Genomic DNA, 27,743 nt, shown 5'->3' on the forward strand with positions numbered 1-27,743 from the left:
TATGCTCTAAGAACATCTTATCCCTGAATAATTGTAATCTTTTGCCTGGTTCAGGGAAATTACCTCAACCCCTTTCATCCATTACTTGCAAACATTTTAACAGGTTTGTAAATCCATACCTAGCACTAAGAAAAATGCCCGAAATTTGAGGTGTTCATCCATCATTGCTATTTTGGCTGATGCAGTGGTCAAAATCCATGTGTGCTTATTGCAGCAGCCACTGAGCTGCCAATGTCTTAAAATTGCCTGATTAAGGACCTAAAACATGGAATGGGAATGTTCAATCTTAAACCCATTCCTTTTGAGCTTTCCAATGTGGGGGAAAAAAAATGAGTTTTTGTGCCTTAAGTATTAATCCTTTTATTATAAACACGTTAAAGGCTGCAGGTGACACACAGTTGGCAAAATTTTTGAAGAGTGGTGAGGGGCTTACAAAACTAATCCATTTTATGTTACATAAAGTGAAAATTTGAACATCAAATTAGTGAAGATGCTATACGTTTCTAAAGCCTTTATTCTTGTACAGGTTTACTACACAAGACCTTGAACCATCCTTTTTTAAGCCTAGAAACCAAAGTACAGCCACTTGGCACATGTTTACACTGGCATGTATGAAATCAAGTACTATGTTGGGAGAAGAGGCAAACTTAAATCTTGAGTGAAAGTCTCAAAATTTTTTTTAGAGAACAATGTGTTGCTGTCAAATAGCAACATGGCTGGCCAAACGGAATTGGGGATGAGCTGGCTGCCCATTGGCTGGTGGGATAGCACCAGAGAAATTAAGGTTAGGTTCAATATTTGCTAGGAAGATGCCAGACCTTGAGGAGCTATAAACTAAGAAGGATCTTTGTAAAGGCCTGTCTTCTGTGTAACAAAAAACAAAAAAAGGCTGAATAAATAGTAACCAACCCCGAGAAGAGCAACCAAGGTGTCAAGGTGATGGTGACTGCAAATGGTTGAATATCAAAGTATGCAACGTTATGGAATAAACCTAAACTGTTTGGGTTAGAAGGAAATACGACCTATGAAGTTTTGAAGGGATGACTTGACAAAGGATAAAAGATCCAAATGCTGGGATGGAATACTAAAGCCTGGCTAAAAGGACGTTGATGGCCCATTCCTAGAACTGCAAAGGACCTGATTTCTCCTGAAATGAACTCCTTTATTCCTTTGAGCTTTTCTTAAATGTATGAAGATAACCACCTTTCTGCTGCATCCCACCCCAACACTTTCATTGGAGAAAAGATGGCATACTAACGGTTTGGGGATAGCATCCTTGCCTATATTAAAACTATTTGTGTAGGAGTCCCTTCCTCTAATGAACTACTTTTCATACCAGTCAAGTAATAAATGGGTGGAAGAGTTGGGGGTCAAGTGCAGGGGAACAAAATAGAGCTGAACTCACTGGCAAAGGACATTGTGCCAAAGTATATTGTGTCACTGAGATCAACAAAACAAAAAAAACAGTTTCCCTCACATTGCTCTTACCAACCTGTGGCACAGCTACTGGCTAGCTAACCCACAAAATGCCTTGTAGGAATCAGGTCAGGCCCAACCTGCAAATTGCATCTGATCTGGCCTTTTAACTAAATTCCAGTATAAAGGCTGAAAGAACATAGAGGTAGTAGAGATGAATAGATTGAAGAGGTAGAATTGATACAACTTGGAATTTAAGAAAGAAAGGTGATAAAAAAGGATGAATCAAGGCTGAAAATTCAGATGACAAAAAAAAAAATGCAGTTGCCATTCACTAGTAAAGGAGATGCAGGTCTGAATTGGGGATGAACAGAAGTTCTGTCTAGGACAGAGTGAAAGCTTTGTGAGATCCCCAAGTGGAGCTAGTTAGGTCTATAGGTACATGGCACAAGGAAGCAAGCTAAGCAGCAGCATAATCATCCTCAAGTGTGTATAGTGAGAAGGGAGCTGCCTAGTAAAGAACCACTATCTGAAGAGGTGGGCGTGGGGTGGGGCATGAGAAACCTGAAAACAGAGATGCAATTCTTTATCAAAATTACTGGGACTGCCAATTTACTGCTAGTCTTTGCTATGAGGCCATGAGCACCCAAAATAGGAACCTTTGGGTTTTCCTTTTTTCTCTACGCATTTCTCACTTGCTAGCCCGATGCCCAAGGAATTGAGGTGCTTCCTCAATCACCCTGTACATCCAAACCTACAAAATAACTTCAAACATGTTCTAATCCATCACCAAGTTTGGTTAATTCTTACATCATCACTTTCTTCTCACCAAAGGCTAGAATAATGCTAAATTAACACTAAGCTTGAGAGAGCTACTACTACCAATCATCTAAATTTCCTTATTAGTTTATCTTTGTCCTATTCTCATTGCTGCTAGTGAAAAACTGGCTGTCCCCATAATAAGCACAATGAAGGAGAGAAGAGAAAATTACTCTCTGCATTTAGAACTTAATCACCATCTTAATCTTACCTGTAACTAAGACAAATTTTAGTCTACACTATTTCATAATTATTGTCAGTGATTCTGCAAATTGCAAGAGGCAGGGTATGGGACCTTAAGTCAAACAGACAAAATTCAAACCATCAATACATCTCTTATTAGGTGTTGTCTTTGAGCAAATTTATCTCTGAGCCTCACTTCTTCCAACTGTAAAATAGGGCTAATGGCCAGTAAAGACTAAATGCAGTAACACAGGCAAAATACGTCACACAGTGTCTAGCATATAACAAATAACTTGAGAACAGGCACTATTGTCATCATGGTACATTAAATCTTTTTCCCTAAGGAGCCAGTCACTTTAAACCTGACTCTTACCCCTTCTTATCCTAGAAGGGCATTCTCATATTGATTTTAAACCCCTCCTAACCCCTCAACCTTGATGTGATAAATCTTATCCTTGCTTCACTTCCTTGGCTACTCTATCTTCTCTGAATTTAAAAGAACTATAAACAAGGAGGAAAAATGTCTAAAATATCCATTTCTTCACATTTCCACTGCATAGGTTAATGGTCCTATGACTGGTTGCTCCCACATCTGTATCCAACATCTGCCCCAGTCAGAACTCTGAGTGGACAGGGTCAGAATTCGGCTCAGAAGGATTAGAATTTGAAGAATCTGTGTTTGAATGACCCGACTCTCCAACTGGCTCAAAGGGTCGCAAGTTTGCATAAGTCACCTCTTGGGCCAGCTGCTCCAGGGAAGGGCGACCTAATGCCAGATTTCGAAGTGAGATACAAGTCATCAGGAAGCTGAAAAAGAGGAAAAAGGCCACACAGTCCAAACTCCTGCTTCTATGTAGGAATTCCTGCCAAAGCCCTTAGGATTCCCTGGTCCTACATCCTCTCATTTTAGGCATTAAGTGGAAATATCTCCACAGTGACCCACCCATCCCAGCTGGAAGGGCATCCCACTCTTTAATATGGTCTGGTAAAGGATTCAACAGTGGAATAGGAATAATCCATGGGAGGTTGGTGACAGGATGAGGCAAAACAAGACAGCAGGCCATCAGACAAAGGTCACTTACTCTTTCCATTAAACCAGGGAAAGGAAACTGGAGAGGGGGAAAAAGATTTTCCCCAGTGAAAAGACTGTCCTTTCCTGGGAGTGTGTGTCCTGTCCCATCCCCCTACCCCTGGTCCCATTACCTTTACCAGAGAAAAGTTACCCAACTTACCAACATCTTGATGATAATGACCAGTACTGCTGTGGGTAAAACTTACCTGCGGCGAAAGATATAGAGCTTCCGTAGCAAGAAGCGGGAGAGCCGCTCATGGAATGGGGTATTTCTCCGGCGTTCAAGCTCTTGGAGCCTTCTCTGGCGTCTAAGAAAGGTCTGAACCAGAGGTGTTGGCTCAGGGCCCCCTTGCACTTCCCCTTCCAGCAGAGGCTGCAGCTCTGGAGGTAAAGGCCCCGTTTCTGCCCAGAAGATGGCAAAAAGAGAGATCACTGAGATCACACTGTTTTAGAATTCTCCTTTCACCAGCCAGAAGCTTCAAGTTCATTCTCTGATGGCTAGATCCTCAATCACAACCCTGATTTCTCATAACCAGGAGCTTTCCCAGCCCAACTCTTTATATACTCACCAGTTCCATTCTCCACCTTCTCTTTTAATTCTTGCAGATATGCCAGGTCTTGCTCCAGTGCAAGCTCTGTAGTATTGACATAGATGTACATGTAGCAGGAAGGACTGGGTGATATCGTATACACCTTATGGTACTCCCCAGCAGGCAGCTGACAAACGGGAAGAAATGGATATATTTCACTCTCTGATCTTTCCCTCGGCAGCCTACGGGCTTCCTACAATACCCACTGTACCCCAATCCACTCCCACCCCACCCCGCCAAGGCATCTCTCTTCTGTGTTTTAGAGTCCAAAGGAACTGACTTCTGGAATCCTGGATGAGGAGGTTCACAGCCCCACAGACCCTTGCATTTTCATCTCCCTTTTAAGCCTATAATAAATTAACTCCATTTATCTAAATTTTTCTGCCATTGTTAACTGCAGCGAAATACCTGCATTTTTTCTCCCTCGTGAAGAGTCTGATTCTTCTGTTCTGCCACCAGCTCTACAGTCACCTCCCCTTGCAGCAGCTGAATACTAGTGTTGCCTAGGTCTTCACTCACAAAATTCTCCAGGTGCAGCCCTGCCAGGGGCAACAAAGTTCCCCATCCCATCTTATGGAAGACAAAATCACTCCCAGCCAGAACGGAGACATCACACCTTTACTGCTGCCACCAGTCAGGTTTTAAGAACCTTCCTCCCACCAGGAATGCCCTATCCCCCTCGCCACATGCAGTGTCCTCAGCCAAGGAATCCACAAAGAAAGGCAGAAAAGCTTTCTTTGCTTTCCTCCATACCAGGGAAATCTGCAATGAAGACCACCTCTGTGTGGTTGTCCAGGCTACTCTTGATTTCCTGTAACTTGGTCCTCCAGGGAGACAGGTCCATCAACAGTGGCTGCAGCCAAGGTGTACGCTGGAAGGGGGACCAGGCGGCCTGCACAATGTCCACACGAGGGTCAAAAATCCTTAGGAAAGAAAACCATGTTCTAAGGAGACCACAGCTACCTACTCACCAGAATTTCTGGTTCTGTTCCTTTCATCACTATTCCCACACAGAGGGAACAGGGTTTCCAGATAGAAGAAATGGCTTATGTCACCATGTCTGAGGGCAGAGAAAGAAGAAAGATTCTGGAGCATAGGGAAGAATCAAAGTTAGTAGCCACCTGAGAATTGTGTTAACAGCATCTTACCAAAAAAAAAAAAAAAAAAGTCAGTTACCTTTCCTTCTGGTTGATGGTGCCCCCTGCTGGAAGCAATCAGCTATGCCCACAACCAGGCGAACAGGGACATGCACCAGAGGACAGCCTTTCAAGCAAGACAGCACTGGGGAGCATGGGCTATTCGTCTCGGCAAAAGGAGTGGGACTTCCATTTCCCCCTTCTCTGTCCCCCTTGCCCACCTCTGCTGGAAGCGGTCATTGATGGAGACCCAAATATCAAAGTAGATCTGGGGCTCAGTGACATTGTACTTGGGAAGCAGGTGGCTCAGGCAAGTGGCATATTGCTTCAGCATGTCTGCATGATCCTTCCATCGCCGGCTCTGCGTGAATACCTGCCCCAAACCCCCACATTAGTCCCACCTCATCATTATCCACCTCTCGGATAGGTCATGCAATGCACTGCCAACAGCACTAAGAGATCCCTGCCTAGTGCCTGTTTTGAGCAGGAAACACACACACACACACACACACACACACACACACACACACACACAAATGCATCCCAGCCCCCCTGAACTTGTCTTTGGGGAAGAATTTTTCACTACTAGGCTTTTTATACTTACCTTTCCTAAATCTAATTTCAATTCAAAGGAAATGAACGGCACTGCCCTATTTCAACTTCTACAAAAGAAGGGTCAACCTGGCTCCTGAGAAAGGGCGGAGTGGATCCAAATGTGTTTTATCATTATGTTTCGGAGGGAATCAGACCCCGACACTCCAGGGAGCTCTGAAGAACTGTAAGTGGTCAGCATCACACATCTTACCCCAGGGTTAAGGTAGCCCAGCTCGCCAGTGCGGCCGTCCCGGTAGGTGATCTTCACATGCTGGTGGGAGCGTGAGTGCACCATCATGTCCCACGAATAGCCATACAGCCCATTTGTCCAGTTGTTATAGCCCTGAGAAGGTGGGGCAGCAGCAATCAGCCCGACAGTTCTCCTATTTAACTCCATCCTCAACCAATGCAGCGCTTGCAAACCAGCTCCCACACTTCCCCTACTGCTCTGCCCTCTGCCACTTCCCCAGCTAACCCCCAGCCCACACATACCTGGGTGAGGAAATGGGAATAGGGCAGGAAGAGCTGCTCCAGGAGGTAGAGCAGGGTGAAGGCAGCACCGAGCCGATGGCGCAGCCCTGGCTTCTGGCCACCTTTGGCCCGGCTCCTCTTATACACGCAGGACATACTGGGCTGAGGGGCAGCTTTGAGGGGCAGCAGCTCCTGCAGCCTTTCGGGGAATCGAGATACTAGCTTCCGGGGCCACTCAGGGGAGCAGAAGAGAGGGCTGCTGGCCAGCATGACGTAGGGGAACATGCCTAGGAAAGAACAGGGAGAAAATAAGTGTTTCAGATGCTGGGTTCAGCGGGGTGAACATGGGTAGTCCCCTCAACCCCCTCTCCTTTGAGAAACCTTTCCCAGGTATTCCACTTGTGATGAAAGAAGCTATTAGCTAGAGTAGTCTGAGTTCCCCGAGATTCCTTACTTGGCAGCATTCTAGCTGAGCCCAGAGGCCCCGGTTCTCATCGCCTGTTTATTGCCATTTCAGGGACTGCATCCCCGTCTCCCACTGTCCACACCTGCACACCTGTAGCTTCCCACCTCCTACCAGACCACAGGTACTGACCGATGCTAAAAAGCTGGGAATTCATGCAGTGGAAGTAGGACACGAAGAGGAGACCAATGGACCTCGAGGCATCAAAAAAGAGCAGGAAACCAGCTGCGAGGTCGAGCAGCAATCCACACCAGTGTACCACTAGTAGACTGGTCATCTCCTCGGACAATACTAGTCTGCAGACACCAGATACAAAGATCAAAGGTCAGGCACCAGCCCACTGGGGAACCCAGAATTTCCAGCACATTCACAGCAAAGGTACCTCTGCCACCCTGTCCTCACCAGAGGAAGTACCCCAGTAGGCAGATAGAGGAACTCCACATGAAGACACCTATGGGAGAGTTTCCAAGAACCTTTCATTTCCACACACTTTAGGTGTTCTATTTTTTTCAATATACCATATGTGATAACCAAGGGCAGATTTCCTAGAGCAAATCTGACTGAGAATTAGTGTTTGGGGGTGGAGCGTGGATTCTTCAATTCTTCACGGAGGTTATAAAAGAAAAAACTTTAAAAGGTAAATGTCTAATTAATATAGTAAAGTCAAATGTTTGGAACTAGGAAATAACAGGGAAGAGGAAAAAAGAAAGTAAAATATGAGGAAAGAAAAAATGGGAGGAAGGCAGAAATCGAGAGGCAAACCTCTGTTTTCTACAGAGTTGGCAACAACGGGTTTGTCAGGACTAGGATGCTGACCGTCCTTTTTTTTTAAATAAGATTTTATTTATTTATTCATGAGAGACACAGAAAGAGGAGGAGACATAGGCAGAGGGAGAAGCAGGCTCCTTGTAAGGAGCCCGATATGGAACTCAATCCCAGGACCCCAAGATCACAACCTGAGCCAAAGGCTCTCAACCCTTGAGCCACCCAGGTGCCCCGCCTGTCTTAGAAGATGGACAGTACGCTGGCCAAGGTATCCTGGCAAGAGGCTAGGGTGGCCACACAAGGCACAGGCACCACCCTTGGTGGCTGCTTAGAAACCAACTCATTCACCAAGTCACCTTATTCTGATTTTCCTTTCCTCTTTTAGTTTTTTTTCCCTTCGTTCTTGCCCATACCATACATCTCCCAGGGGCTGGGAGGACCTAGATGTTTTGGTATCACTGACTATGCCTTCTGCTGAATAGAAAGATGAATGGACAGAGGAAAGCCTGTGGCAAATCCCGGTAAAGCAGGAACAGCAGCCATTACCACAGACCCGAGGGAGGCGAGGCCCCCACTGTGCACCTGTGCCCCAGTGAGAACTCCGCCATGACTGCCACTCACTTGAAGGGACTGAAGAGCCAGTGCCGGGACAGATACTCCATAGAATAGCCTTCAACCCAGTCTGCGTCCAGCTTTTTCACACCCGCAATGAAGTACACAATGAAGATCTGCCAACACAAAATGCAAAATGAACGTTCAAACCAAAAAGAACCTTGTTTTCTAACAGAGTATCAAAAATAACATGCGTTCTGATCAGAGTTCAGGTCCTATGGAAGATTAGATTCATTCAATTCACTCATCCAACAAGTATTTATTGACATTCTACCAATGCCAGGCACAATATTAGGTACCAGGGAAAGTCATGAAGCCTGGATCTCTCATAATGATGCTAATCTAGCAGGGATAAAGTTCTCTCCTTCCATGATGCGATGAGAGAACCCAAAGACTAGGGGACTGGAAACAGTCAGCCTTGCTTTCCAGCAAAGGGGAAGAAAGGGAAGATCCAGGGAGGTGGAGTAGAGTACAGTACAGTCTGGTACCAGGAGGGCCATGCTGACAGTGGCTGTCAAAGAACACTCCCCTCTTTCCTAAAATTCCATACCTGGCCACGTAGCATGGCATAGTTCCAAAGGGGCACATGGGCATTCCGCTTACGAGCATTCAGCAGGCCGTCCACAGACCTGCACCAAGGGAAGTAAAGATTAAGGAGAACTTCTTCGCCCAGTACATTTCTACTTTTCTTTTTTAAGTGTAATTTTCTATCCCGGGATATCTCCCATATCCTGTCTCGACCTCTGGGCTATTCTGAGGCTCTTGAGAATCATATGAGCAAATTTAACAGTGATCATTTTAAGTTGTAACAGAAAGATTACTAGTGAGTTATAACAACAAACAGTTCCATGTTTACCATTAGTTAGTTAGTAAATTAATTTGTCTTCATGGAACAAATCAGGAAAAGGATTACTAGAATATGCTAGAATATGATTGAATTTGAAAAATAATGAATTTGAGGGAGTGTTTAAAAAGGTAAAGGTGTATGGAAATATATAGTGCATTTAAGAAAAAAAAATTATCTAAGGCAAACTTTTTATAGACCTAGATGCCAGGATCTAGTGCTGGAAAGTACCTGCTAATAGCTTACCTTGAGAGAACTGATAAGCCCAAGATACTAAGACTAGACACATTCTGGGGAGGCAGAAGCAAAGCAGGTTTCAAGACAATGATCGAGCAGAGAAGTTGGCGAAGGAGCAGCTTACACTTATGGTTAAGAGCACTGGAATCTATGGTCAAGGAGACCTGGATTCTCACTTGTGTCTCTTACCCTCATAGGTGACCTTAAGCAAATCCTGTACTTTCCCTAGGCCTAAGCTTCCACTTCTATAAATAGAGCAGCACTATGGGCCTCATGGCATTGTAATGAGGAAAAATTTTAAGTGTTTAGTATTGTGCCTGACCAAATGGAAAGCCCTCAGTAAGGGAAAAGTATTTTTTCAAATTGTGGAAAAATTATAAAAATGAAATTTTTCAGAAGTATTCTGTCAAAACTGTCTCTTAATTTTATATTATCAGAGTTGGGCATTCTGAACAAGTTTAAAGGTTTACAAAAAGGCAGCTCGGGTGGCTCAGTGGTCTAGTGCCACCTTCAGCCCAGGGTGTGATCCTGGAGATCCTGGAGATCCAGGATCAAGTCCCGTGTCGGGCCCCCTGCCTGAAGCCTGCTTCTCCCTCTGCCTGTCTCTCCCTCTCTCTCTGCGTGTCTCTCATGAATAAATAAATAAAATCTAAATAAACAAACAAAGGTCTACAAAAGGGGTATCTATAGGCATAATTAATGACTGATAAATCACTAACAAAGTCAACGTTTGAGATTTTTCTCCTATACTCATCTTACTAACATGTCATATTTGCATATGTGTTTTTCACTTAATAGGAAGAATCCCTAGAGGTCATCTGCTCTGCTACCCTATCTCCAAATAACTCCACCACCTCCCCTGAGAGATGGTCACCTAAGCCAGAGGTTGGGGAGGGTTACCTCCTCCCAGGACAGCACTGCTGAGCAGCCCTGGTGGGCCCTCTCCTTCTGACATGACTCTGCCTCACAGCAACTTCTACTCTTGGCTCTAACTCTGCCCCTCTGGGCTCACACAGAGGAAGTCTGCTCCCTCTTCCACATGACCACCCTTGAAGTATCTGAAAACATCTATGTCTGGCTTTAGTCTTCTCTTCTTCTAAATGGGTTACAGGAAGTGGATAGATCAGGGCACCTAGGGAGATATGGAAAGAGTAAAGGGGGTGGGAATGGAGCCATTTTGCTTTTTGTCATCCCATGTGCCCCAACCTCACTGACCCTTCCCCCTCCCAAATTCATCCAAAGTGTGACCCTGTAACCACACTTTACAAAGCATGGTTGAAAATATGCTTGCTGGGGCATATTCTAGGACCTCACCGGGCTCCTACCACTGGTCACCATCCTGACCCAGCCAACCCCTCCCCCTTTCCCCTAGATTCATACCAGTAGTGGTTTGCATCCATGAATGTCAGCTGAAAGGCCAACAAACCATACAGATAGGAGTGGTTGTTCCATGACGTCTTGTCCAGGAGAAACACATACCAGTATGGCAGCAGGAATAACACACAGCTTATCCGGTAGCACAGGCCCAGCATCATGCCCAGTGCCCCTGGGATTTGTGAGGGAGAGGATTAAGAGGTCAAAGGGTCACCACAGGCCCAGCTCCCCCAGGACAGGCTGTGGGTGGGATTAAGAAAAATCATTGGACATTTTATAATTGTTAAACCAAATGAAAATCAAATGTTATTTTAATACTTTAAAAAAGACTTATGAGGTCACAACTCAGATGACACACAGGTCAGTAGGATGAAATTATGAGTCACAGCAGAAGGGAAATAATGAACCCAAGACTTTGGTCATTCACCAGCATGCTTTGTATTTCTGGGCTTTAGGGAGGCCAGTCAATTTTCCCATCTCTCCCACACTTTCCCTCACCCAGAAACATGATGGTATAGACAAGATACATCCAGTCAAGTGGTAGTGGTTGCAGGGCATTCAGCAAGGGGAAGCGGCACACATCCAGCCCATCCAGGTATCTTCGGTCCAGGGAACTAAGTCCCCGCTCTTGGGGAATGTCCAACACCATCATCAGCCCTGAGAAGGCAGTTAGGGAGGGGCTGTTAGGCCTCAGCAAAGGAAGCAGGAGAATATACTGGAATACTGCTGGATGCACTCAACTCCAGGGTCAGACTTTTTACCTAACCCTGGCTCTGCCATTTATTCATTCAATTTATAATAATTACTGAGTGCCTAGTCTGTGCTAGGCATTATGCCAGTTTTGTGATCTCAGATGGCCACTGTACCTCACTGAGCCAATTCCTCATTCCCTATGTGAAAAAGGGACTCATAATATTCTACAGGGTTACCAGGATAATTAAGTGAGAAAAGTGCACAGAATGCTAAAAACGCTGTTCAGGATTTGATTTTTTTTTTTTTAGGATTTGATAATTTAAGGTCTGTCCTACCAGCCCAGAAAAAGTGTTCTAAGGTGGTGTATTTCAACCTTCTCCACTTCCCAGCACACCCAGAAAACAGTATTTGGCTTACCACACTAGAGTAAACAGAAGGGGCTACTCAGGTCAAGAAGCCAGTTCCAGTTAAGGCAGGGTTTCTCAACCTCAGGACTACTCACATTTTGGGCTGGTTAATTATTTGCCAGGAGGGACTATCCTGTGCATTGCAGGTCACTTAGCAACATCCCTGGCTCCTAAGCAGATACCAGTAGCCAATTTCCCTTCCCCCAATCTGTGACAAATAAAAATGTCTACAAATATTGCTAAATGTCCCCTGGAGAGCAAAACTGCCACCAGTTGAGAACCACTGAGCTACGGGGACTAAGATCTCACCACATCTGTCACCTATTCCAAGCATACATGCTGTGGCCTGAGTTAGGAAACTCTGGATTAAGGAGTCACAGCCAAAATGTCTGCCCTGTCACACCTGCTATTTCTCTGAGGTCTAGTCCTGAGTAGTTACTGGGCAACTTCAGGCTACAAGCAAGATGGGTCTCTGTTCCTCTGCCTCTGTATTCCCTATGGCCTCAGATCAAGGCCATTTGTAGCCTCCAAGCCCTAATCAGAGGTGACAATGCTGGATTTGATCCTAAACTCCACAAAGATCTCTTCCAGGATATCTACAGGTCTGGGGAAAAGGGAGGCAAGTCACTAAGTAAGTAACCCAGAAACGCACAAGGGACGATGGTTATTCTCCCACCCACCACCACACTGGCCCCTCCCAGAAACTCGATTTACCAAAGAGAAAACGGAAGACGGCCAGGCTGGCAGGATCCGTTGGTCGATTCAGCAGGGTTACCAGTCTTCCCCAGCTGGAAACATCTGTCCACTCAAACCCCAAGAGCTTCCCCATTCCGCTGCCCTGACTGGGCCCTTTAGACTGTCCAGCCTTGTCTTTCTGTACTTTATCTGCAAGCAACAAACAAAGTGTGTGTGCAACTGTGGGGATGGAAGTGCTTTAAAACTGGCTCCGCCCCATAGGGACACCTGGGTGCCTCAGCGGTTTAGGGCCTGCCTTCAGCCCAGGGCGTGATCCTGGGGACCCGGGATCGAGTCCCACCTTGGGCTCCCTACATGGAGCCTGCTTCTCCCTCTGCCTGTGTCTCTGCCTCTCTCTCTTCCTCTCTCTCAGGAATAAATAAATAAAAATCTTAAAAAAATAAATAAATAAAATCGGCTCCTCCCCAAATCACAGAAAATACGGCCCCAACAGCCCCAGGGTTTCTGCCTACCAGGGTTCTCCCACTGATTTCTGACTACTGGAAACACCCTTGCCGTGCAGCCTCTCCTGGATCTGCCAGTGTCCCAGAACCCCTCTCAGACCACAGTCCCCTCCCCGCACAGCCCCCCGAGTGGGACTGCAAGCTTGCTCTACAACCCCCTCCCCGAGGCCCCACAGGGCATCCTACCGCCCCCGCCCCCGCCCCTTTGAGACAGCGCCCCTCTCTCCGTCGCACGGGAGGACTCTGAGCCTACGTGAGTCCGGCGGGCCCCGCGCGGACCGGGCCGACGCCGCCATGGGTCCGCGGAGGGAAGACGGCCACCGCACGAGCGCCCAAGCAGGGAGCGTCGTGTCGCGTCGCGTCGCGTCGCGACGAATCGCTGCCCTAAGCCCCGCCTCCCCGACACATCAGCCCGCGCGCGGCCGGCCGGAAAGCGCCGGGACTGTCGTGAAGGGCTCTCGCCGGCGGCGCCCGCTCCCTGCTTGGCGGCAGGGGGCGAAGCGAGGGGGAGCCGAGGGGCGCGGGCTGCTCTCGCCTCACGGGGTGACCCGGGAGGAGGGAGGATACTCCCTGATCCGCATGTCTTCAGCAGTCAGATCAGTCTTACCCCGCAGCGTCCCAAAGCCTGACGCTTTCAGCCCTAAAAAGTCTGAGTTCTGACTATTTCCCTGGGCCCCTCTCGCCCCATGAGGTCTCTCCAAATTGTAGTGTCCCTGCAGTGAGTGCTCCCAGACGTGAGCGAAGCGGGGGTAAATGTCCAGCTCTTCTTCAGACACGCTGGCCTCCGAGTTGAGGACGCAGCTGCAAGCGCTGTCCTGGCGTAGGGAGGGGGTGCGAGTTCTCCTTTATTCTCTCTTCCAGTACCAGCCGCGAACCAGGGGCTTGAAATCAGCTGGGGAAACCGGGACGCCGCCGCTGCAGAGGGGCGGAGCGCAGAGTGTGTAGTCGATCGGGGAGGATTCCTAGAGGTGAGGCTTGAACAGCACTGCGGTATCTACTTTTCTGCCCCGGAATTGGCCAGCAGGATCACAGGAAGGCATCCTGGAATAGCGGTTCTCACATTTTCTTGGTGTCAAGGACACTTTTACGCTGCTACACATTATTGAGAACCCTAAAGAGCTTTTATTTATGTGGGTTATATTTTCCCGCATTTACCATATTGGAAATTTACACTGATAAATGTTTAAGATATATGTTGATTATAGGGCAGCCCGGGTGGCTCAGCGGTTCAGCGCCGCCTTCAGCCCAGGGCGTGATCCTGGAGACCAGGAATCGAGTCCTACGTCGGGCTCCGTGCATGGAGCCTGCTTCTGCCTCTCTCTCTCTCTGTCTCTGTCTCTCATGAATAAATAAATAAAATCTTTAAAAAAAGGATATGTATTGATTTACTTAAAACAGTAATGAACCCATTACATGTATACATAAATAACTTTTGTGGAAAAGGTATATTTTCCACAAAAATTGCACAAGTAGTACTATATTGTTTTACATGCATATCTAATATCTGGGGGCGCCTACGTGGTTCCCTCCGTTAAGCGGCTGCCTTCTACTCAGGTCATGATACTGGGGTCCTGGGATCGAGCCTTTCATCTGGCTCCCTACTCAGCGGAGAGCCTGCTTCTCCCTCTCCCTCTGCTGCTCTTCCTGCTTGTACTCTCGCTCAAATAAATAAATAAAATCTTTTCTAAAAAGCTAATGTCTGGGATCCCTGGGTGGCGCAGCGGTTTGGCGCCTGCCTTTGGCCCAGGGCGTGATCCTGGAGACCCGGGATCGAATCCCACATCAGGCTCCCGGTGCATGGAGCCTGCTTCTCCCTCCGCCTGTGTCTCTGCCTCTCTCTCTCTCTCTGTGACTATCATAAATAAATAAATAAATAAATAAATAAATAAATAAATAAATAAATAAAATAAAAAGCTAATGTCTGGCTTAATTGGAACAGCTGGATTCTCCTATCTGCTTCTGCATTTGATCTGGTGTTCATTAAAGTACATGAAGGAAATCTGGCCTCACAGATACTTATTTGGAAAAAGGAAAGGTATTTTAATGACCTTTTTAGGTAATTGTGGGTATCCTCTGATACCACACCTAAACTTTATAAAAAGTGGTAGTTTTTTAGTTGGATATGGAATCTGAAACCATATCAATGAACCTTATGCTCTGTCACATTAAAATCATTGGTATATCTTGCACTTTGAATGAACCTTTTACAAAATCATACAATTGTTATTTGGAAAACATTGGTTCACTGAGTTACGCTGCTCTTCCAAATGTGGAGTCGCTCTCTCTTTTTCTTAATTTATTAAAGATTTTTATTTATTTATTTATTCATGAGAAACACACACAGAGAGAGGCACAGACAGGCAGAGGGAGAAGCAGGCTCCATGCAGAGAGCCTGACATGGGCTGGGGTCCCCAGGATCACGCCCTGGGCTGAAGGCGGCACTAAACCGCTGAGCCACCCGGGCTGCCAAATGCAGAGTCTCTTAACTGTGTTAGGAAGCTGCCAGGTTCAGAGTGGCAGATATGGGTTTTCCAAAATTCAAAATTTTATTTGAAAGCTCAAATTTTATCATTGGCGACAAATACTGTCTATTGTTTTCCCTGAAGGAAACGCCTTTCATTTTTTGAAAAAATATCTGCCAAATGTGCCAATTTGAATAACCATAGTTTATCTAATATCCACAAGTAAAATGATGTTTCATTTTTTTAAAAAAAGAAAAAACAACAAAGGTACTCAACGTCTTTTATTAGGGAATTGCAAATTAAAACAACAGTGAGATAATCATTAAAATGGTTGCAATCCAAAGCATCACCGATAACAAATGCTGGTGAAGATGTGGAGCAACAGGAACTTCACTTCATTGTTGGTAGGAATACAAAATGGTACAACCACTTTGGAAAAAAGTTTGGCAGTTTCTTATAAAAGTAAACATGCTTTTACCATATGATCCAGCAATTGTGCTCCTTCTATTTACCCAAATGATTTGAAAAATTATGCCCACACAAAAGCTGTACACAAATGCATAGCAGCATTATTCATAATTGCCCAAGCTCAGAAGCAACCAAGATGTCCTTCAATCGGTGAATGGATAAACAAACCAGCAAATTCATACAGTGGAATATTCAGTGGTAAAATGAAATGAGCTATCAAAACACAAAAGGATGAGGCGGACCCTTAAATTCAAATCCCTAAGTAAAAGAAACCAATCTGGAAAGGTTACATACTGTACGTATAATCCAAACTGATATACTGGAAATGGCAAAACTGGTTTTAATGCAAAAGATCAGTGGTTGCCAGGAACTGGGGTAAAGGAGGGAGGAATGAACAGGTGGAGCACAGGGGATTTTTAGAGAACTGAAACTATTCTGTATGATAGTGTAATGGTATCATGGGGCATACATTTGCCAAAACCCATGGAATGTGAACCCTAACATAAACTATGGATTCTCTTAATAATCATAAGATTATCAATATTAGCTCATCAATTGTAAAGCAAATATACCATACTAGTGCAAGATGTTACTAATGAGAGAAAAATGGGAGAGTGCTAAGGGGTGTGTGGGAACTGTCTATGCTACTAAAAAAAAAAAAAGTTCTGTTAATTTAAAAACATTACTTCAGCTCACAGCTCACAAGTGCTTTTTCTAGGAACAACTGTGAGACAGCCATCATACTTGGGTATGCAAAGTGTTGTGTATTTCACATTTCTTCACACAAAATAGTTAAGGATGTATACTCCAGTGTCAAGAATTAATAAAATTAATAATTCATACTGCTTCATTAGAGACATTGAAAATGGCATTTTTTGAAAATGCAACTGTGCAAGGGGGAATAAATGCATTGAATACTACTACAATTTGGTGCCACTGGCTCTTTCCTGCTAAGTTGCCAACAGTTTCATAACTCCCAATTGCTTTTGTATCATCAGCACAAATGGCAACATAGTTAAAAGGACAAATAACGTATCAGTATTAATATAGAAGTAGTTTTGACTTTGAAGAGTCCAGGGGTTCTTGGACCATGTGTTGAGAACCACTATCCTAAAGGAAAGGAACATCTGGAGTATATGTAAAAGTAGAGATTACTAGGGACAGATGCGTTTGGCAGGTAGAATCATGGGGCTAACAGTGTTCCTGCTGGCGAGGGTCTGGCCCACTTCCAGGTCATCCTAACAAGACAAGTCACCTTGGAAGCCATAGATCTATTTAGGGGATGAATCTCTTGATCTACTGTAAAACCCCAGTTCAAATGAATTCAGTGTGGGTCAGAAAGTCTGGGCTAGCTCTTCTTTTTTTTTTTTTTTAAATGTTTTATTTATTTATGATAGTCACAGAGAGAGAGAGAGAGAGAGGCAGAGACACAGGCAGAGGGAGAAGCAGGCTCCATGCACCGGGAGCCCGACGTGGGATTCGATCCCGGGTCTCCAGGATCGCGCCCTGGGCCAAAGGCAGGCGCCAAACCGCTGCGCCACCCAGGGATCCCCTGGGCTAGCTCTTCGAAGACCATTCAAAATTAGATGGTTCCATCAAACTCAGCATTTATATTCTGTTATGTGCCAAGAACTGGACTAGTTACAGAGAAAGAAACAGATTATTAAGCTGTGGCCTTTGTCCTATAGGAGTTAAAGGATAAGGAAATAAAAGAAATAATAGAATAATGACAATAGAATATACAAAATCCTAAGTATTACATGAGGTTCAAAGTGCTGCGGGAGTACTGCGGAGGAAATGAATCACGACTAGAGAACTCAGGAAAGTTTTCTGAAAACTTGGAGCTGGGCTTTGAAGGATGAATATCATTTTAAGAGGAGAGAAGGAATTCAAAAGTTTTTGGTATGTTCTTGGGTGACCAGAGAGCATTCTGGGTAAGAGAAGTACAGCTGTGATAACTCAGTACCTCTCTACCCCATGACTTGTTTTTTGTTGGATCCAGTTTATCCTTTCAGGATCAGTATACAGACTCATGCCATTTAGTATTCATTTATTCATAAAATGGTCCAAAATTTAGGAAAGAGATTTCTTCATGGGCTCTTCTTCTTCTTCTTCTTCTTCTTCTCCTTCTTTTTAAAAATATTTTATTTATTTATTTATTTGAGAGAAAGAGAGTGCATGTTGGGGGCAGGGGGTGAGGGCCAGAGGGGGAGGGATAAGCAGATTCCCCACTGAGTGTGGAGCCCGATGTGGGGCTCTATACCAGGACCCTGAGATTATGACCTGAGCCAAAGACAGACACAACTCAACCAATCAAACCACTCAGGTGTCCCATGCCCCAATGCATGGGTCTTTTCTAATAAAAATTGTATTTTTACCTGCACTGCAAAAAAAGAAGCTCTCTGTCAGATCTTTTGGTTCAATACCTGAAACATTTACTGAGTGACTACTCTTGCATGATGTATGTTATTTTCAACAAGGGGTACCAAAATAAAGACATAGCCTCCGACTTCACAAAAGTTAGAGTCTCGGAGGAGTCAAATGTGTATGCCACAAATGGCAAAGTATATTATGGATTCTATAAAAGATAAAATGTGGGATCCCTGGGTGGCTCAGCAATTTGGCACCTCCCTTCAGCCCAGGGTGTGGTCCTGGAGTCCCGGGATCGAGTCCCGCATTGGGCTCTCTGCATGGAGCCTGCTTCTCCTTCTGCCTCTGTCTCTCCCGCTGTGTGTGTGTCTCTCATGAATAAATAAATAAAATGTTAAAAAAAAAAAGATAAAATGTGTTTAGGGATAAGCTAGCTTGGGAAACTGGTAGAATGGGAGTACCACCCTGCAGGAGGAACATGGGGAAAACATAAAGGGTTTGGTTTGGCTGTTGGAGGTGCCTGTGGAGAGGGCACTGGAGAGGCAGCGATGGCAATTGAGAACAAGGTCAGGGCTGGAGATACAGATTTGGGGATCACCCATAAATGGCTGCTGAAACCATAAAGCGTTGCACTTCCCTAGGGAGATCAGGGTTTCAACCTCAGCATTATTAACATTTGGTCTGTATAATACTTTGTTGTGAGAGGGCTGTCTTTTGCACGTAGGAAACTTAGCATCCTCGGCTTCTACCTACTGGATTCCAGGAGCACACCCCCCCCCCTGCAAGTTGTGGTAACCGAAAATATCTCTGTTGTCAAATGTCCCTTGGAGGGCAAAATCAGCCTCATAGAAGACTGTTGCTCTGGGAGAGTGCAGAGTCTAAAGTGAAGATGGTCACAGGTGGAAGCTTCTGGTTCTAAAAGCACAGTCAGAAAGAGAATGAGACATTGGGAATGATTGGGGGTGGGGGGGTGGAGTGTGACTGTCCCCGATGGGATAACCAGCAGTATAACAGTTAATAAAGGGGTTTGGAGGCAAAAGAGGCCTTGGCAGTGGTGAGAGCTTTCTGATCCTTCAGGGACCAATTCCAGGTGTGCCTCCTGAATGCTCCTTTTCCTTGTTTTCCAGCCTTTCCCCAGAGAGCTATAGAAGCAAACTCCCCACTTATGCCATAAATAAGAAGACTAGCATCGAGGTCAATGCACTCTCAAAGTTTGCCTGGTTGCTTTGCAGGCTGTTAATATTCCTCTTCCACTATTGTCTAATCTTATTTTCTCTATCAGTCTCTTTTTTCACTTGTAAAGTGCTTTAGCAGGAATATAGAAATATATATATCTGTATTATTTAACCCTAATAATAACCCTGCAAAGCAGCTTTCATTCTTCTTCCCATTTTGCAGATGAGAATACTGGAGCTCCTAGAGGGAAGTGGCCTGCCCAAGTCTATATAGCCAGGGAATAGTGGAGCTGATACCCAAATCTTCTGATCACACAGGCACTGAGAACACTCTTCATCACATCATGATTGCTTCTTTAGTACAACTCTTATTATCTAGCATTTTTCTTTGCAAAGTGACTGCTACTCCATTTCTCCTGGGATAGAGCCTTCCTTGACTGCAAAGGAATCGATGACTTATTTCTCTTCTCGTACCCTGCCCATAGTACCATTTCTTTCTTTCTTCCTTCCTTCCTTCCTTTCTTTCTTTCTTTCTTTCTTTCTTTCTTTCTTTTTCTTTCTTTCTTTCAGATTGATTGATTGATTGGTTTATGATAGACATAGAGAGAGAGAGAGGCAGAGACACAGGAGGGAGAAGCAGAGCAGGCTCCATACTGGGAGCCCGACGCAGGACTCGATCCCGGGACTCCAGGATCACGCTCTGGGCCAAAGGCAGATGCTAAACCACTGAGCCACTCAGGGATCCCCTCTTTCTTTTTTTTAAAGTAAGTTCTAGGCCAAACATGGCTTGAATTCACCACACCAAGATCAAGAGTTACATGCTCTTCTAACCGAGCCAGCCATGCACCATCCCCCGTCCCCATAGTACCATTTCTGTTCACAGTGCATTGTTTGGTACCTTACTGAATGTCTCATCTTCTGAGGGCATTATCAAGGTGGTCTTTTGACAAAGGATAGAATTGTGATGTTCCTACAGGAGAGGCCAAGACTGCAGGGGCTCTGCATGGTGAAGAGGAGGGGGAGCACGCTGCAGTCCCAACTGTGGGTGCTGGAAAATCTCCCCAATGGTTTCTGGGCCTAGGCCAAGGGTCAGCTCCCCCAGGGACACCAATGTATGTCCAAAGCTGCCAGCAGCATGCTAGAGCCTGGTCACTCCTCAAATCCTGTAACCCTGATTTCTTTCTTTCTTTTTTTTCTTTTCAAGATGTTATTTATTTATCCATGAGAAATACAGAGAGAGAGGCAGAAAAATAGGCAGAGGGAAAAGCAGGCTTCCTGCAGGGAGCCCAATGTGGAACTAGATTCCAGAGCCCAGGATCACACCCTCAGCTGAGGGCAGACGCTCAACCGCTGAGCCACCCAGGCGTCCCTGTAACCCTAATTTCTATTCTGGAAATCCTCCTCCATGTCTTCATGCTCTCCTCAGACATCCTACTTTGGCCCTTTGTTTCTTGGCACCTATCCTATGTCCCTACCCACCACTGCACTTAGCATCTGGAATCATTAATAATAGTAATCATAATAGCCACCATTTACTGAGGGTTGTTTCAGTGCCAGGCATAGATGGTGAGGTAACTGAGGTTTATAGATGTCACATCAGTCTGTCCAAGGTCACATGAATATTAAGGCATAGATCAGTGTGTCTTATAATAGAAATATAATTTGAGCCACATTTGTAATTTTCAATTTTCTGCTCATCAAATTAAAAGAAACAAGTGAAATGAGCATTAACAATTTTTAAAATTTAACTCAATAAATCCACAACATTATTTCAACATGTTATCAGTATCAGTTAAGTGTCTGCCTTCAGCTCAGGGCATGATCCTGGGGGCCTGGGATTGAGCCTGGATTGTGCTCCCAGCTTCTCCCTTTCCCTCTGCCCTTTCCCCTGCCTCATGCTCTTTCTCTCAAGTAAGTACATTAAAAAAAAAAAAGTCTTTGAAATACTTGGGGTTCCTGGATGGCTCAGTGGGTTGAGCATCCCACTCTTGATTTCAGCTCAGATCACTGATCTCAGGGTTTTGAGACTGAGCCCAGTGTAGGGTTCCATACTCAGAGAGGAGTCTGCTTGAGATTATCTCTCCTTCTGCCTCTGCCCTTCCCCTCCTGATGTGTGTGTGCCTGTGCTCTCTCTCTCAAATGAATAAATAGATAAATCTTAAAAAAAAAAAAAAAAAGAAATACTGTGTGTACTCTTACATCACTTCTCAATTCAGACTAGCCACAGTTTAAGTGCTCAGCAGCCACATATGGTCAGTGGCTATGGTAATGGACAGCATAAGTACAGATCAAAGATTCTGACCCATCTCCACTTGACCTCTTTATAGATTTTCTAAGGATGATGAGAAGTGAGACAGCCACATTCTCTGTGAAAGTAGGCTGGTACTGTCCATCAAATTTCAGATTTGCAAAATATAATAATCTTATTTAATTGGAGATAAGATTTCATTATAAAGTAGAATAAAGTATCTCAAAACAGAGGTCCAGAAATTGTCATTTCCTTTAACAAAATATGTGTTAGAGAAACTGACATTTCTCTCTTAGAACTAATAATACTTCTGGGATGGGGCAGGAATGTTTGTTCTCTTTTGCCTGTCCTTGTTTTGTTCTGTCTTGATAAATACCATCTGGGAAGACTAGATATTCTGTGGCCTGGAACCAGGTGGTGGAAAAATCCTTTGCCTGGGGCCCTTCTCTTGTCCATAGGGCAGGCCTCTGACCATTTCTGACTAGGCTCACCAACCCCTCAAAGCGGCTCCTGAAGGAAATGTTGAACTCTGGAAGGGAAGAAGGGATCGGTAAACCATCATTCCCTCATCCCAACAGTGGACAGGTCTTCCTTTCAGAAACTGTGGCAGGCACACTGAGTGCGCTATCCTGTTATACGTCCCCACCATCCTCTGAGGTCCGTATTAGCACCTGCCAAAACCAGAGAGGTGAAGAATTTCACTCAGGGTCACACTAGTAATCCGGAGCTTTCTGACACCACAGCCTAGGATTACAGCACTCCAGACTTTGGGGGATTTTAATACTTTCTGTCCACCCCTGAACATGGGAACAGGGGTTGCCAGCAAGAAACTTTCATATCTGTGTTCTGTTTCCATGTGAACTACCCCTGGTGGTGTACTTAGAGTTGACTTCAGTCTTTAAGATTTGGAGTCAGATATTCAGGACATTAAAAAAAAAGGGGGGGGGGGGAGCCAGCTTCCCTATCTATATCAGGAGGTCCAGCCTCAGGAAACCTAGGAGGGCTGCTTGATCTTTTTTTTGTTTGTTTGTTTGTTTTTTTCTGGTTCTGATGCGTTAGAAGATCTCTGGTGATCGGAGCCCTGTTGCTTTAAGCCCGAGCCCAGGTTCGGGAGGAGACTGGGAGGGCTGCGGAGGGCGCCCGCCTACCTGCCGCCCCGCGCTAGGTGAGGCCGGAGCGGCTCGGGATGCCGGCGGGCGGGGCAGGCTGAAAGTTGGAGCGAGCAGGAAGTGAAGCGAGGGCCGCCCGGGAGGAAACAGACGAGGCGAGTCTCGCCGCCGACAGGCCCGAGCCGCTTGGAGACATGGTGAGCGCGCTGGGAGCTCGCGAGGGGCTGAGCGAAAGGCGAGCCGGGGGGCGGGGGGTCGCAGGGCCGCTGGCCGAGTCCGAGGGCTCGCCCGGTGCAGCCGGGGGCCGCTCTCCTTTGACAACTTGGCCGCCCGGGCGGCTGCTCCTGCGCCTTCTCCCTCCCCTGCCCTCGGAGCTGGCCCGCAGCGGGGCTCCGGTGGGGGTGGAGGCCCCGAATTCCAGGCCGGGAGCCGCTGAGAGGCCCTTCCTGGCCTCCTCCGGCCCGCGGGCGCCGAGCCCGGTGACCCCCCTTGGGCAGCGCCTCCGAAGTTCCCAGGGCGGATTCCAGCCCAGCGGCGGGAGCCCTCCCCGTCGGCCCTTCCCTTTATCCCTGTCGAGAAACTCCAAGAATCCGTGTCTCTCTGCCCGGCCTAAGGAATCGGCCCCCTCTCTTTAAACACGGAGAAGGAGGCGAAGGGTTTGTAAAAGAACCAGAAGTTGGTTCTCCGTGACAATCCGTCTAGTTTGGACCGGCGCTCCTGGCCTGTTTCGGAGGTCTAGTGGGTCAGGGAGGGAGGAGCCTAATAATGGTTTGCCCTCCCTGTTCAAAAACTTTATCAGCCAGGGAGGACTTGCCCTCCATTTCCCTCAACAGCCAGACTGCTGTTTTTATTTAATATCTGCTTAAGCAGGCAGTGGCAGCTTGGTGCCGGCACACGGGGCAGTGTGTTGGGGGAAAGCAGAAGTTTATGGTGCAATGGCTCTCCCGCACGGGGCCTGGTCAGGGCCTTGGAACCCGGTGGCTGTTGCTCTGGGTCACAGCAATTAGGCAGCTCTGGTGGTCTGGGGAGGTCTGGGGCGGGAGCAGCTCTCCAGCTGCTGTCCAGCAGTGAGGGGGGTGTTGTGCCAGCTGAGGGTGTTCTCCTGGCCAGCACAGATATTTTTAATGAGGATCCTTTGGTTAATGCTGGTGGGTTTCTCCCTTGTGAGATGCCAGCTCAGCAGTTCTCTGCCCCCCATCTGAGGAGCAAGGCAACAGTGGAGTGGGATTTAGGGTCTGTGTTTCTTTTCCTCCTCAGGGGCCCTGAGAACCTGAAGAGAAACTCGATCTAGTCTGTCTAGCATCAGCACTCACCTTCTGGGGCTTAAAAGTGCATTTGTTTTTGATCACATGAGTAATACATGAAAACATTCTTTGTAAACAGTTCAAGCATTAAAAAAAAGCTAAAGTCCACCTTAGGCCTTCCCCTCCCCTGGCCTCTGAGGCTGAGTCTCAGTTCCTCCACCACTTTGCTTAATTAACCCCTGCGTTGCTGCCCAGGAGGAGGCCAGTGGAGGTGTTGGAAATGATCGAGTGCGGAACCTGCAGAGTGAGGTGGAGGGAGTCAAGAATATTATGACCCAGAATGTGGAGCGGATCTTGGCCCGAGGAGAAAACCTGGACCATCTCCGCAACAAGACAGAGGATCTGGAAGCCACAGTGAGATGGGGAACCCACAGGGGTTGGGAGCAGGGCGGCTGGGAGCTGGGCAGTAGAGGAAGAGAAGGAGGGAGAATTGCTGGGGCTTGGGGAATTGGTGGTGTTGGGGGCAAAATGAATAGGAGGGAAGTCTGCCTTTTCACTTGTTTTGGGAATTGAGAAGTGAGCCCCCTGTTTTGATTCTGCTCTACTCCACTAATTGGTACTGGGGTCCAGGAAATGGCTCCAGTGACTGGGTGAGTGGGTGGGGCTGATTCTTGGAGGCCTTTTCTGAGACAGAAAGGTAGATGGCCCAGTCAGCCCTCACATTCTTAGGCTTCCCTCCCATGAAACTGATGTTTCCCTTTGAAGATTGCCCTTGACAATCATTTGGACTTGACCTCCCTAAGCCAAAAATATTGGCTCCGGAAAATCCTCCTAGGGTCTTTGGCCTTCTTGAGGAGTCACTAGGCAGGGGGTGGAAAACTGCTAGAGTTTTGCTGAGTCTGCTTTAAAAAGAAGCTGGGAAGAGCAGTGAAATTCTTTGATCAGGGGGTCCTCTGCTAGCTGAAGGCTAGAATAATATCTCCCACATATCTTGCTAGACCTCATTCCTTTCTCTCTCCAGCCATGGGCTGAAGCCAGCTGCTCAGGGATGGAGTAACTCTAACAAAATACTCCAGCAAAGGTTGGGGCCTAAGGTTCTTTGTCCACAGGGAGAGACTGGCTGTGGCTTTCCAAGTCTTGTGCATAAGCTTGGGTCTAGTTTCCCTGGGACTTAGTGTTTCTTTCCGCAGCCTAATCTGGGGAGCATGGCCCAGGGAAAGTTAATTTCTACAATTCCAGTTGAGGAGGAAGAGCAGTTTCTCTTACCTCTGACGTCTGTACTGCCCTGGTCTGCCCTCCAGCCGCCGAGGTCCCCATAGGGCACGGAGTCATAGTCCCAGAGAGATGTGCTCACCTGGAGCTTGCACCCATTCGCCCCAGTGTGTGCTCTCCCAAAGGCGAATTGTGCAGACAGTGTTGCACCTCTGGGTGTGAGCATATGTAAAAGGCCCCTCAGTGTACATGACGGTACATGGGTAAGAAGAGAGGAGGGGAGGCAAGAATTTAGAATTCTAAATTTGAGTCTGGCCCATCAGATTATCATGAAGGTATATTTGTCAGGGTAGGAGGACAGAACATTTTTTGTGTAATGGTCTGTTCCCTCAACTGCTCACTTCAACATTTAGATGTATAGCATGTGGGCCTCTGTCTTCTTGTTCTGGTGGGAGGAGGCACTGGTTCACTCTGCCTTGTCCTCAACAGTCGGAGCACTTCAAGACCACATCACAGAAGGTGGCTCGGAAGTTCTGGTGGAAGAACGTGAAGATGATTGTCCTCATCTGCGTGATTGTTTTTATCATCATCCTCTTCATCGTGCTTTTCGCCACCCATGCCATTCCCACATAGGGAGCCCCTCCTCCCACCCCGCCCTCTTCTTAGGGCAACCCTCCATAGCAGGTGCCAAGAAGGGCCCTCTCTTCCATCCTTGTCTGCAGGAAGTGCTGCTGCGTCCTCTTGCCCCTCACTCTGAGGCCCCTCTGCCACACTGTCTGCCCCAGGCACCTTGGTCCCCCAGAAGGAGAGAGTTGGACTGTGGCTGTTTCATGGGCCCTCAGAGTTGGTTGGAGAGATATCCAGAAGGCCCAGCATGGGGCTAGGACACTGATGGTGGCCGGTGGGCAATAAAGACCTTTCAGTATCCCTTCACATGTGAGGTAATTTGTCCCCTTCCATTTTTGCCTTTGGTCCTTCTATTTCTATTCTCCCTGGGGACAGCTTCTGGCTGAGATTCTCCTATTTGAGGCCCCATTGTTGGAGGGGTAGAAAGTGTATGTTTGGAGAAGAAAGTCTCCCCATCCTTCTCTATTTTCCATTCATTGTGACACGTCTCAAGAACCAGAGTTTTCTGAGGGTTTCCACATATGGAAAATTCAAAACCATTTTAGGGTGGTACACAAGACTCCTAAGGCCTTGAACCTTGCCATGTGCCTTTATTACTTTTCTACTAGAAGTGTTAGCCAAGACAGGCTGAGGACCTCCTTTCATCTCTTTTCTATGGCCCTGGTGTAGTCTAGAACAAGGCGCTAGAGGAACTGGGCCACTTTTCCTTCTTTTTGGTTCTGCAAAGTTCTTTTGTTTATTTTTTTAATTTAAGTAATCTCTTTACCCAATATGGGGCTTGAACTCATGACCCTGAATTCAAGAGTCACATGCTCTTCTGACTGAGCCAGCCAGGCACCCCTGGTTCTCAAAGTTCTATTTGTCTTTTGTCTGCCCTTTTGGGACTTAGCAGGGCCTCCGGGTCTCAGCTGAGAGGGTGAACATCTCTCACCATATCTTGTGGCTGGGCTCAGTCAGTGTCACAGGACAGGGCCTATGGCCCTCCTTCCCCTCCATGTACAATGGGCTTCTTTGTCTTCGGTCTTCCCTTCTCCCTGCCAGGTTCCACCTCATTGTCACTCTTTCCTGTCTTGGTTTGGGGAAAGGGTTCTTGCCATCTCTGTCCCTGTTTCTCCCATGGGCTTTCCGGTATTGAAAACAATCTGTTTTGGGGGTGGGGGGGAGTGTGGAAGGGACAGGGTTGGAAGACAGGATTTGGGACTCCTCCTGGCAAGTCAGGTTCTGGAATCATATTAGGAGAACCAGGGAGGGGAAAAAAAAAAAAAGCATAGAAAAGCCCTCAGGGCAATCTTTGTCCTCCTGTGTCCTCCTATCTCAGACCATGGTCATCCTCTCTCCTCACGTCCCTCATTCCTGGACTCAAAGTCCACAGAACTGGGGTGAAACCACTTCCTTGGGACCCAGACTGCCCAGGGTAGGAATGTGGGCTGTGCTCAGGCAGGCTCAATGCTAGGACGGAAGCCCTCAACCCCCTTCCCCAAGAGGAGCCACAGTTGAGGTGGTGGGGGAGGCAGGGGGTGGGGTGGCCACAGCCACTGGGGGAGATGAGCAAGGAGTCAGGCTCTGGAGGAGGGGCCTCGCCCATCCTCCCTTGGAGGAGCAGGGTTATATGAGGGCAGGGCTGCAGCTGGCCTTGTGGTGAAGAGGGAAACACCGAAAAGCTAGAACTAGTAACTTCTCCCTGGGGGTCTGTTTTCTTTATTGAGGTGAAATTCACACAACCTACATTGTGTAAGTGGACACACAATTGTAACATACAGTGGTACCACTCTGAAATTCACAATTCAGCGGCAGGTGGTGCATTCACAATGTTGATGGTGAATAAAGTCTCTTTCATTTTGAAACTTTTCGCGGCGTCTGGTTACCAGCGACTGCACTTCACACGCGCTAGCTATTCCAGGCGTCGCTAGCACAGGGCCCGACGGTGGCAGGGATACAGATGCTTGTGGACGA

The 27,743-nt window shown here is 46.7% G+C and overlaps 2 protein-coding genes across 6 annotated transcripts; one reads left to right on the top strand and one right to left on the bottom strand.

The window, feature by feature from the left end:
- Positions 1–334: 334 nt before the first annotated feature.
- GGCX (gamma-glutamyl carboxylase) lies at positions 335–13,818 on the bottom strand. 4 transcript variants are annotated; one of them, XM_072767062.1, is made up of 16 exons: positions 13,483–13,607; positions 12,391–12,561; positions 11,075–11,233; positions 10,583–10,748; positions 10,103–10,334; positions 8,672–8,750; positions 8,131–8,237; positions 6,877–7,040; positions 6,303–6,568; positions 6,022–6,153; positions 5,438–5,589; positions 4,834–5,003; positions 4,489–4,619; positions 4,060–4,207; positions 3,697–3,892; positions 335–3,225 (listed from the first exon to the last, which is right to left on the bottom strand). In XM_072767062.1, exons 4-16 carry the CDS (start codon positions 10,596–10,598, stop codon positions 3,033–3,035), a joined length of 1,986 nt encoding a protein of 661 aa, XP_072623163.1. In that variant the 5' UTR covers positions 10,599–10,748; positions 11,075–11,233; positions 12,391–12,561; positions 13,483–13,607; the 3' UTR covers positions 335–3,032. The 4 variants fall into 4 exon arrangements, with proteins under 4 accessions (XP_072623163.1, XP_072623162.1, XP_072623161.1 ...); XM_072767061.1 differs by lacking the exon at positions 13,483–13,607 and adding an exon at positions 13,129–13,399; XM_072767060.1 differs by lacking the exon at positions 10,103–10,334 and having other exon boundaries at positions 13,483–13,818.
- VAMP8 (vesicle associated membrane protein 8) lies at positions 13,707–27,634 on the top strand. 2 transcript variants are annotated; one of them, XM_072767080.1, is made up of 5 exons: positions 13,707–13,843; positions 19,303–19,369; positions 22,658–22,904; positions 24,207–24,365; positions 25,653–27,634. In XM_072767080.1, the coding sequence occupies exons 3-5, from the start codon at positions 22,902–22,904 to the stop codon at positions 25,794–25,796; spliced, it is 306 nt and encodes a 101-aa protein (XP_072623181.1). In that variant the 5' UTR covers positions 13,707–13,843; positions 19,303–19,369; positions 22,658–22,901; the 3' UTR covers positions 25,797–27,634. The 2 variants fall into 2 exon arrangements, with proteins under 2 accessions (XP_072623181.1, XP_072623182.1); XM_072767081.1 differs by having other exon boundaries at positions 22,661–22,904.
- Positions 27,635–27,743: the final 109 nt, after the last annotated feature.

This window comes from Vulpes vulpes, chromosome 8 (assembly GCF_048418805.1).
Source record: "Vulpes vulpes isolate BD-2025 chromosome 8, VulVul3, whole genome shotgun sequence".
Lineage (NCBI taxonomy): Eukaryota > Metazoa > Chordata > Mammalia > Carnivora > Canidae > Vulpes > Vulpes vulpes.